Raw genomic sequence first — 11,516 nt, 5'->3', positions numbered from 1 at the left:
GAAAATTTTGTTTAGGAAAACTTTTAACTAGGCCTCATTACCCTTTAATTTTAGTTTTGTAGCCTCTGGCTAAATAGATATATTTCCTTTTGTTAAAAGAAAAAAAACAGAAAAGGATGCTGTTCTATCAAACATGCAAACTCTGGAGAAGATAAAGCAGCATTCCAACTTACTGAAAAGTGGCCAAGGAAATGCAAGAAGACCATCCTTCTACTATTATGACAAAATCTACATGACTTATCTCATGGCAGACCAGTCTATAGGACAATTTAGGTGGCAGTCCACTTCAATTCATTTTACAGCATGTGTCTTTTCTAGCATACAGCAATGGTCATCATAAAAAGCTATACGGAGGGAGACTTGGCAGATCTTAATGCAAAAGGAAGAAATCTCAATGCAAAAGAGTGAGACTTTCCCTTTGTATTTTTTTTCCATCTAAATAATGAATGAGCTGATCAGCCAAAATGTTTACAATCAACAATGTGATCGATGATAAAAGAACTTCTGCAGGCAAACTTTTTATTGAAGACCCAACAAACATACATATCAAGAATGCCACATGAAAGATCTCACAATGAATATTTTGGCAACATACAACTTTTTATTTCTCAAGTAGTTTCAGCTCCACTACTAGCACAATCATACTATCCTTGGACATACCTTGGAGCTGACATGCCAGTCCCTAGAATTTTAGATTGTCAGATTTGGTCGACTTGAAGCATGTCCTAAGACCAGCGTTCCCCGCAATCTGAACTGGTCTCATATTTAAGTGCAGCTCCATGCTCACTAATGCTTCCTGCCGATAACATTCTCAGTCTTTGCCAAAACTGCCTGCTGGTTGTAATCAGAGGACCTGAGCTTGAGTGCCTTTGAAATGAACCAGATTCATCTATATCAAGTCTTGTAGATGTACTTGATAGACACGAACCCAATAGAACTCTCTCAGCTTCGAGACCTGACACATTACTCAATCTAGCTGCTGTGTCTCGAGTAGATAAATCATCATGGCTGCAGCTTCCTGTTCCTTTGTTCTCGTCGCACTCATTGCATACTAATTTTAAGGCCTGGACTACCTCCCCCATAAATGGACGGTGAGAGACTTCTGGCTGAACACACATTGACGCAATGGCTGCAACTTTTGCCACACTTTCAAATGGTGCATTCATGCCAAGAGCTGGATCGGTGATCATCTCCACATTATCCATATTATTAAGAAGAGGGCGAGCCCATGTGACCAGATTTTCCTGACCAGGGGGTTGTAGCATGTCGATCGGTTTCCTACCAGTAAGCAGCTCAAGAAGCACAACTCCATAGCTATAGACATCACTCTTGACAAGAAGGTGGCCTGTCATTGCGTATTCTGGGGCAACATAACTAAGAAAAAGCAGGAACATCGGATGGTTTTAATAACTACTACTTCTATGATGGGCAATTTAACGAACTGCTAAAGTGCAAGGATGACCATTTAGAACTTCTTACCCAAAAGTTCCCATGACTCGTGTTGAGATGTGCAAATTCTGCTCATCCAAAGCAGCTCGAGCTAGGCCAAAATCAGACACTTTGGGAGTGTAATCATGATCCAGTAAGATGTTGCTGGACTTGAAATCTCGATGTATCACCCGAGGGCTTGAATCTTCATGTAAATAGGCAAGGGCTCGAGCTGCACCAAGTGCAATCTTCAAGCGAGCACTCCAGTCAAGTGGAGATGTTTTCTTGTCCAATCCTGCTTAGCGAATGAAACAAATGAGACAATTCGAATCTGGAGATAAATTTCTATTCTAGAACAAAATACAGCATGCAATGGGAAACTAAGCATATGCATCCATTTATAGGGTATTCTAAAATTAAAGGAATTTTATAGAGACCAGGTTGGGTTTCAAAATCCAGTTACAATGGTCTCACCACGGAACGATTATATAGCTCAGTACCAATCCATTTTTTATAATTATTATTTTCAGTGATCTTCATGATCAGTATCATAAAGGTCCAACAATATCTTGGAACTGGTATGGCACCAAGATTTAAATAATCAAGAATAAAAGTAACCATGTGTCATAGTATATTAATTACCCAATAAAAAAAGAAAACATTAGAATTTGCACAAGCAGAAGCATTGCTTAAATTAAGTAATTCTAAACCTCTTTTTGCTTACCATGCAAGTGTGATTCCAAACTCCCATTTGGAATTAGTTCATAAACCAGACATCTTATGTGCTCCTCTGTGCATATACCAATCAACTTGACTAAGTTCCTGTGGTGCAAACGGCTAAGCATCTCGACCTCTGCATAGAACTCCCGTCCACCCTGCTGGTCATCTCTCTTAAGAATCTTTACGGCAACTCTTGTTCCATCTTCAAGCGTACCTTGGTAGACTCTCCCAAAACCACCTTCTCCAATAATTCTAGCTTCATCAAATCTGTTTGTAGCTCTTTCAATTTCAGATACAGAAAATGTCTTTGCTGATCCAGTATATGTTGCGATGCTAGAGCTGAAGGAAGCTGATTCTGAACTAAGCCTTTGTCCTAATATCGTGTGTCTTGTCCCTTTACATAAAGTTTAACAGAAAAAGAAAAAATAAATAAAAAAATGAAAGTCAACTTATGGATCTTGTAAGTTGCAATAGCTTTTCATGTAAATCCTATACCAATCCTACACATTCCCTCCTGCTTTACCACACAAGAAATGTAGGACTTTGGGAGTTCAGATGAGTTGGTAACAAATTCACATATATTGAAATCGTCTTGCAGCTGGCACTAATAAAATGCAAAAAAAAAAGGAAGGACAATGTCCATTTCAAGTACACCATCACCTATAAGGTTCGTTGCCTTTCTTACGTATCAAATATGCTTCCAATGTATTGAAGTCCTCACACTAGAAAATGTAAAAAAAATAAAGAAAAAAAGTTGCTTTCTGTTTCAATAGAAAATTTAAGCTACAAGGATCTTTGCTTTTCTTATGTGTCAAATACATCTGGCAAACCAAAATACAAATTATCAACCCAATAAGAACGTACCTGATGATTTTGCAAATAGTGGCAACATTTTATGCAGATTCGTCGCAGGCAGATGACTGTGGTTTCTTTGTTTCAACCACAGGAACCATGCTGCCCCCACACATAAGATCAACGCTGAAAAAGATGATAAAATAATTACAGCAATTAATCTCCGATTGGTCTTCCCCTTTTGTTTTCTCACATCAACGCCAAGAGGCTTTATTGCCATTGCATTACTATTATTGCCAAATGAACCAACGTTACCCCCTCCAGGTGCTCTAGGTGGAGATGGAGGAAGCCCTGCATAGAATAGAAGTCAGGAAAAATCCATGGTAACAGGACTTCGACAAACTGTAGAGCCTTCAAATTATCTTCTTATATATAATTTTCATATACATTAAGAGTGACTTATTTACATTCCAAGTCCATAACTTACTCAAAAGCTCATGTTGGATCATCCAACAACTCCTAATCTTCCTTTATGAAATTTCTGGCAGTCCATTAGTTAGGACATATACACCAATTAGTCCCACATCAGAAGCAGATGTTAGGCTGGTTTCTGATGTGGTCACTTTCCAGTTGTCTTTCCTATTAAGATGGATGAGCTGTGTAGGCCTATTCTATATCCAAAGCACCATGTCAAATATCCATGCATCTTGGAGTTTGACCTTTCAATGCCAAAATAGTTCAGGGTCAGAGTATCAATTGGAATTTTTAGTTTGCGAAAGGATGATGACCCTACAATTCAAGAAGGAACGCTAGGAATGGGATCGACAGGTCCTCCTACACTCATTAAAATTCGCATGAGAAAGAACTTAGGGAGGTCTGAACAGGGAACTGGGTTCATTGCTTGAGGCGTGTTCTCATCTCTATAGCCAAGCACAAATGGGCTGCCATTTCTAGAGGAGAGATTCGTACATAGTATGGGTTAGAGGCTTCAAATGACTACAGTAAAAGATATGATGGCACCATGCATGGCCTGACACTTGGCACCAAAATTGGCTTGTGAGTGTGGATTGAGCTATGTGATCAACAAGAGCTGCTAGTCATTCAAGTCGAACTATCTATCATTAATGCAGGTGACCATGCTATTATCATGACTTTTTATGTCTACAGCTAATAACTTGGGATATGGATTTTGTTCAGGTGGTTCTAGGAGTGTTTTATCAATACCTGGTGCAAGTACCTTCTCGAGATTAGTTGTGATATGGGTTTCAAATTAACTATAGGCTTGTCATATGTATTAACTCATACATACCAAGATGGGGGCACTTGGATTAGACTTTTCCAAATCCCTAAAGGTGGATTCTAGGTTATCCGGTGAACCCTTGACAAATATGTCAAGTCTTTGAGTGGGAAGGCTGTGATACAATTATTCTTATAACAAGAATAGAAGTTGGTTTGATATGATATCTGACACTAAAGGAGTCTACTACTAAAAATTTGGAACTAAGCATTTTGTATCATGTTGTATCAGGCTTATCAAATCCAAGTTATTGAGTCAGCAGACCCATTAGTTCGAGTTGTCATAAATGATATCAAGTAACATTCATAGACATCTAAATAGCAAGTACAAATTTCTTGGAAGTTTATGCCCATAGTAACCAACATAAAGTATTGAAATCATAATCACATTTAAGAACAACTAATAGCTAAAGTTGGACAAATTATTGTCTATGTATCTTCCAATAGCATTATAGGTATTAGCAACTAAAGAGGATGAAGCATATGCAAACCTGGATAAAGAACATATAGAACAGTATAGTCACCAAAAAGTGATGTGTTTATGACAAAATCCTTATGCCAGAACTTCTCAAATGATAAAAATGCAGTAGCAGTATCAAACTTTTCTTCAACGGGCACCAGATCAATAAGTACGATTGTGTTCTCAGGCTGGTCACTGGCAACATTTGCTCCCATAATGCGCACTTGACTTTGTTTCATATAGATCCCAAAGGCAATTTCTTGGGCAAACTCAGGGACCAAAGGAAAGAATGTATACAGTGTGGTGCTTAGACGAAGTCCAACTCGAATTGGCAATACACAGACACATGGTGATCCTGGAGGTGGAATTGTTAAAGGCTCTACACACACCAATGACATACAATCTGCACAAAGAAAGTAAGTTAACATTTATATTAAAGTTCTTAGATCAAAAGAATCTTGTAAACCTCATTAAGCCTTTAATTCAACAATTTCGTACAAACATAAAAACGACCAGAATTGGCTGACAAATGTGCACAGGATGTCTATACCCAAGTTAGGAGGTGGAGGTGGCAGCACCCAGATAGGTGGTGGTGGCGCTGCACTTGAGGCCCTAGGATGAGAGCTAGAAGGAGTCGTTATAGGCGAATGACCTAACCCTGTAGACACAAACACAATAAACATAAAAGAAAAAAAAAAGATATTTCAAGCAATTCAACAATATTTAAAAAAGAAGGATGAAATATACACGCATTCGAGTCCGAAGATACTGATGATGATGGTGAAGGAGATGGGGCTTGGATTGAAGAAAAAGAGGGGCCTGCAACGGAGGAAAAAGATCAAAAACAAAAGAAGTGTATAAGTTAAGACCCTCTGCATTCATCTTCTCTCGCCATGCTTTTGTATGCGTTGGTACCTTGATGAGAGGGTCGATAAGCATGATGTGGTTGCCTATTCTTAGGGAAGGCCTCAGGAGCTTCAGTAACCATAGGATCTTCAAATAAAAGCAGAATGAGAGAACAAAAACCAGTGAAAGCTTACAAACACATTTCTCCTTGCTTTTTGTATGTGTTGGTACCTTCATGAGAGGGTGGAGAAGCATGATGCGGTCTGCGATACTTAGGGAAGGCTTCAGGAGTTGGAGTGACCATAGGAGCTTCAAATAAAGCCAAAACAAGAAAAGCAAAATTATTGGAAGTTTACAAACAAGTCTATCAAAACTTAATTTGTCAATGGTAGTAATATCCACCTGGAAGATGTGATGGTGACCAAAATGGAGATGTTGGTGAAGAGGCTGAGTTTCCCACTCCTTTTCTAGGTCTCCACTGTTGGACTGGATTTAGAGGCGAAACAGCAGGCCCATCAGATGTACTCATTGCTGGAGGTTGAAGATGTGATGTTGATGGACCATGAGCTAAATTTGAGGGCTTAGCTTGATGATGCACAGGGCTTAACATAGGAGAAGAACCTGAAGAGAAGGTCAGTAACAAAATTTATGCTTTCAGATTCATTGTGTAACATACTCCAGAATCCTTAAGAAATTACCTTCTGAGGGTGACCCATTTGCTGGGGTCAAATGCCTATATCCTTCAGCTGGAGGTGAAGCAACTGGCACACCATGTCTTTGTCTGCTGCTGATTGGGGAAGAAATTGATGTTGGTGGTGCCACTGATCCTGCATGTTTCATTTAAAAAGTTACAATTTCAGACAGTTAAAGAAAACAAAGCATGCTTCGCAAGAGCTCTAGATGAAGCATCCAAAATATGCAATTTGTGCTCACCATGGAAATATGTAGAATGTGGAGCCAATGCAGATTTTGGAGCTATTCTTGGTATAATTGGTGGTTTGTTGGATGAACTGGGCTGCGGGTATCCTGGCGAACCGAAAACTGCTGCATCAAGATAAATGAGATGCATTATATACATATCTAAAAATAAGCTGCATTTAAGTAACCCATGAGTGGCATACTTACATGCTTAGCCATAGACATTCTCCATGGTGGAGCTATGTAAACAAGAAACTTGTAGGAGTATAGTGTGAAATCAGCAAAGAAATAGGCCGTCAATTAGTGACCAGGATGAGCATTACCTGATGAAATAGGAGCAATCGGTTGAGCTTCTACGGATGGAGATACAGCTCTTGGCCATTTATGTCCTGTGGCGACAAGAGTAGATGGAGCGGGCGACAGCATAGATGGAATTACCGGTTGGAAGCTAGGTGGCACTGCTCCATATGTAGGTGAAGAGACTATCAAGAATGAGAAACAGATACTGAAGCGTTAAACCTGATATCCTATCAAGAGGAAGAGGTTTTGTGAAACAAATCATGATTACCTTCAGGGAAAGAATCTGATGTTGGTGCAATTGCACTCCCTGAATTTGTAAGATGCGCAGGACTGCTTGCCATCCCTTTCTGCGAAGGATAGTCAAATGCAGCTGGTGAAGGAGCCATACCGAGCCCTACAAGAAAAATCACAAGCAAGCAACTTAAGTTTGATCACAGATCAGAAATCTTGTACAGCTCTTGCAATGTATTTATCAGAACTGAACTAGCAAAGTTCAACACTAAATTTTCATGCAACCAATTGCAAATAAAAATGTTACAGTTAGCAGTATTCTTGAGGATGCATAGGCTGCATTAACCATATTGGCTCGTCTCGGATGATGTCTTTGCAGCCACTGAAGGTGGGAAATTAAAGTAACATGACGAAAATAAATTGATAATACCTTATACGGCAAAGTGCTAACTAATAGATAAAATTGCTAACACGAAACTCATTCATGCTAACTTGAGTATATCAAACAAGGTTAAGGAAAATAAGTATCAAAGTCGAAACTGCACTTTCCACAGCCAAGTGATGCGACAACAGCTGATGTTAATAAGGCATGCTAAGGCTGATCAGAGCATTGTCGATCAAGCAAAAGCTTATTACATGAAGTGCCTTAAAATAGTTTTAAGAGGACTATGCGGGACAAAATATTAATACAGTTCTACTATAGCTCGATGAAAGTGGCTAGAAATATTGATCTGTAATTTTCCAATTGCAACAATTTTTTTTTTGTCTAATTTATACTTCTCTTTGTCACTCAAAGACTAGTAAGTTTGAAAAAACATGAAGAGCTTACAGCTACATTGTTACTAAATTGGTTTAAACATTTTTTTCGGTAGAACATGAACCCAGACCTAAATGCCACCCTCAGCTGTCAGTGTGAATTATAATAGAAGAAAAAGGGTGCTTTGAATGTGCAAATCCTGAGCAAGTTGAGCACAACATTGGTTATCGGCACACATCGTCTCCTAATACCACACTATTTCTTGTTGCAAGATAAATGTTCAACCAAAGGATAAAATACAAATAGTTCTCTGCGATCAGAAGCTTAGGCTCTTGGTCATCAACAGCATGACAATACATTGCTACAACAAAATGCTAATGAACCCTAATAAAAGCAAAATTCATCGACCAAATGCCAAAAGGAATTAATCGGATAAACGAACAAGTGCTAAATCACAAAAGTGATTAGGACTCGGCATTCATAATCAAAACTAGTTTTAGGAGCACAATAGCCATCATCGAGCAAAAGATCTCTTATTTTGCTTATTTACATCCATACAAGTAAAGCAAACAAATGGGTGTTCATCTCCTCCTCGCGGACTAACCAGCTGACAGGAAGATAAACAGAACATTTCCACACGCAATGTGTTACCTTCAAGTCGACAAATCACGGAAGCAAATACCGCAACGAAAATAATCCAGGGACGAGAAAGCTCGCATCGCCAACCCATCCTGCTGCTTCTCACCGACAGAACAAAGCTAAAGATCTAATGGCCTTCACACGCCACCACAGTCTCTTCTTCTATTGAAGCAAAGCCCTGCCCATCAAAGAGAAGGCATCCGAAGAACCAAGGAATCCTCAAGGCAATGGAACAGAATGGCCCATCTGGAACGGGAGATGGGCGGTGGCATGTTGGGTGAACAGAAGCGGATAGCTAAAAGCACCAATCCAGAGTAGGTAGAGAGGAAAAAAAAGGCGGAGGGAGCTCAACGAAGGAACCTTGTAGGAGTGCTTTTCCTGTCAAAGAAAAGAAACTGTAACCAAGAAGGAAGGTGAAAAGGAAAAGGAAAACCAAAGATACCGATGAAAAAGACATACAGAATGACAGTGCTCAATGCCTTGATGATATGAAAAAGGGTTGGGTTCTTTGTGGGGAAGGAAGAGATCGGATCAGAGATGGGTAGAAAAAGTGATCGTGAAGGAACGGCCATGTGATCTATCCAAAATTATACTCGGTGCGAGGACTGACTCTTGTTTCAGATCCTTTGTTGGCATGTCTGATGCTAAGCGTCACAGGGAGTGCAAGATGTACGAGTTTAGGGAATGTTGTGAAGGGAGTGCAAGAACCAACCCGTGTTTCAGATCCTTTGTTGTTTTGACATGTATAGGGGTAGAGTGACAGGGACAGCTGAGGATCTATCTACGGTCTTTGGGGAGGATCTTTCTTTAGGAGTGTCTATATATATATATATATATATATATATATATATATATATATATATATATATATATATGGATAGTTTTCTTTAGGATCTTTCTTTGGGGAGGATCTATATATATAATGAAAGCTAGTTTGTATATTTTTCAAATCACGAATACTGTTTGAGAATAAATAAAAGAGGTACTTACTGATTTGGAAATACCCAAGATGTGGGTATGTTGTAAGGAAATCGCCCTATATAAATTTTATTTAGGAGATTTTTTTTTTTCTTTCAAAATGACAAAAGTAACTCTTGACAACTATCTTTGATCTTTTTTTATTTCTCTTCAAACTTATTTAATTGAATCGGTTGAACCAACTCAAAGCTCGGACTAAAAATAATAATAATAATAATTTAAAATGAATAAATTTGTCTTTTAGACTACCTTATTTCATGTGATTTCATGCAGTGTGAGAGAATCTATCTATGGTGTAAGGGATTGTTTTGTATGTAGTGTGAGGACTCACCCGGGTCTCAGATTCTTTGTCGGCTCAGCGTCACAGGGACAAGAAGAAGAGGGCAGTCGCGTTGTTGATGGCTCAAAACCGGGGATCGGATTGTGAATCTTGTCCTGTTCGTCACATACAAACACTGTTCATTTCCTTCGCCGTTTGTATGGCTGGTAGCATACCGATTCAAGAAGAATTTGCAACGACACTCACCGCCATTGTTTGTTTATGTTGTGATCGAAGACTTAAGCCGGAGGTCACTTGGTGGTGTGTAATGTTGGGACTTGGAAGGGAGGCTATCTATTTTATTGAATGGTTGGAATAGCAACCATCAATTTTCATTACGAGAATTATTGGTCATGTATCACATCATGAGCTGACAGAGCATTGTATTAACGTATAAGATTTTACAATGTATTATCCGAGGTTTAATCATTTGAAAGATGAGCGATTCAAGTAGAAAAAAAGACATCATATGTTAAGCCAACTGAAAGACCAATGACGGGCATTTGTTTCATCAGAAAAGAAGAGCAAGAACGAGAGAGAGAAGATGTGGGCAAGACCAAAAGGAATCCAACCTGCCAAAGATTGTAGCAGGCAGTTGTCCTTGACGAAAGCTGGTCCCCGTTCGATTGGGGACAGAGCAATAAAGCAACAAAGGCACAAAAGCGCAGCTACAGAGACAAAAAATCTCTGGGATCTTGATCCAGATGAGACCGTAGTGGGAAAGTACTCTGTCTTCCTGTCGCTGCTACCAATCATGGAATACAAGTAACTTGCCTACTACTCTCAGTGCCTCAGGCAAATGTTCGGACATAACTAATGAGAACCGCCTTATCCATGGAATTGGTATGAGCTGAGGGAGCTCTGCTTCACCACTCCACTCTTACCGAAACGACATTACGTAATGCTTATGCTGAGATACAAGAGAGCATCCACTACATACTGCTTTGGATCTTGACACTACTTTGCTGTTTGTTCCATTTGATCCTGTGAGTACTTGTCGAAAGAAAGAAAGAGTAGCATGTAGGAGCTGTATGATCGCAAGAATTCCAGCTTTTCTATTGCTCTAGTGCCGAAGGAAACGGGTAAAGACGGCCGGCCCCCCCTTGCATGTGGCGTAGGTCTGCTCTCATGTACTACTTCCATTTTGCTATCGAGCTTTTGCTTCGGCGTGGAAATTGGCGTAGGTCCGCTCTCATGTACTACTTCCATTTTGCCATCGAGCTTTTGCTTCGGCGTGGAGATTGAGAGGTCAAGTTCTCAGGTAACCAACTAAATCAACCGTTCGGTTCGGCGACAATGCTACCGCCACACTATTTGTGTCACCATCGGCTGAGCTACCATTTCTCCGTGTTTTGCTGCTGTACAACAGCATCACGGTGAGCTTCTTCGGCCAGTAGTAAAAGCCCGCTGCCTGTCACCGGCGAACGGAGTCGTGGGCAACAACCGGACCGCATAAAAGGTTGCTTCTTTCTGATCGACCTGGCAGCCACGTGAAACTGTTCTCTTTGGCTCATCATCTCATTTCACTGGAACAAATTAATTGCTGATGTGCAAGGACGAGGCACGCAGGCTGTAAAGAACAAGGATAACATGGTGATGCCTCCTGATTAATATTCCATTTCGCTCGCATCATCTTCTTCTCCTTTTTTGTTTCTGGGGCAGACTTCTGATACCGACACAAGAATGAACTTATGTCACGGATCGATCGTGCAGTGATAAACCATTGCACAAGCATTTTCTCTGAACTCGAAACAATTTAAGAAAGATATAGCTATCTCACTTTTACTGAATGGTAATGAAATTGGAACATCTGCCCAAACCTGAGTAATGAT

At 39.8% G+C, this 11,516-nt stretch overlaps 1 protein-coding gene across 5 annotated transcripts; it reads right to left on the bottom strand.

Annotated features, from left to right (window-relative positions):
* Positions 1–395: 395 nt before the first annotated feature.
* Positions 396–9,113, bottom strand: LOC135581875 (receptor-like serine/threonine-protein kinase ALE2). 5 transcript variants are annotated; one of them, XM_065186333.1, is made up of 16 exons: positions 8,847–9,113; positions 8,400–8,765; positions 7,029–7,154; positions 6,784–6,918; positions 6,476–6,586; positions 6,241–6,369; positions 5,945–6,163; positions 5,774–5,851; positions 5,612–5,689; positions 5,444–5,515; positions 5,247–5,354; positions 4,728–5,099; positions 3,013–3,291; positions 2,153–2,542; positions 1,480–1,723; positions 396–1,374 (listed from the first exon to the last, which is right to left on the bottom strand). In XM_065186333.1, exons 2-16 carry the CDS (start codon positions 8,476–8,478, stop codon positions 726–728), a joined length of 3,069 nt encoding a protein of 1,022 aa, XP_065042405.1. In that variant the 5' UTR covers positions 8,479–8,765; positions 8,847–9,113; the 3' UTR covers positions 396–725. The 5 variants fall into 5 exon arrangements, with proteins under 5 accessions (XP_065042405.1, XP_065042402.1, XP_065042403.1 ...); XM_065186330.1 differs by having other exon boundaries at positions 6,476–6,583; positions 6,784–6,942; positions 8,847–9,112; XM_065186331.1 differs by having other exon boundaries at positions 6,476–6,568; positions 6,784–6,942; positions 8,847–9,112.
* Positions 9,114–11,516: the final 2,403 nt, after the last annotated feature.

Source organism: Musa acuminata, chromosome BXJ1-6, assembly GCF_036884655.1.
Source record: "Musa acuminata AAA Group cultivar baxijiao chromosome BXJ1-6, Cavendish_Baxijiao_AAA, whole genome shotgun sequence".
NCBI lineage: Eukaryota > Viridiplantae > Streptophyta > Magnoliopsida > Zingiberales > Musaceae > Musa > Musa acuminata.
Note: the sequence above shows the minus strand (reverse complement) of the source record. Positions and strands in the feature narration are given on the sequence as shown.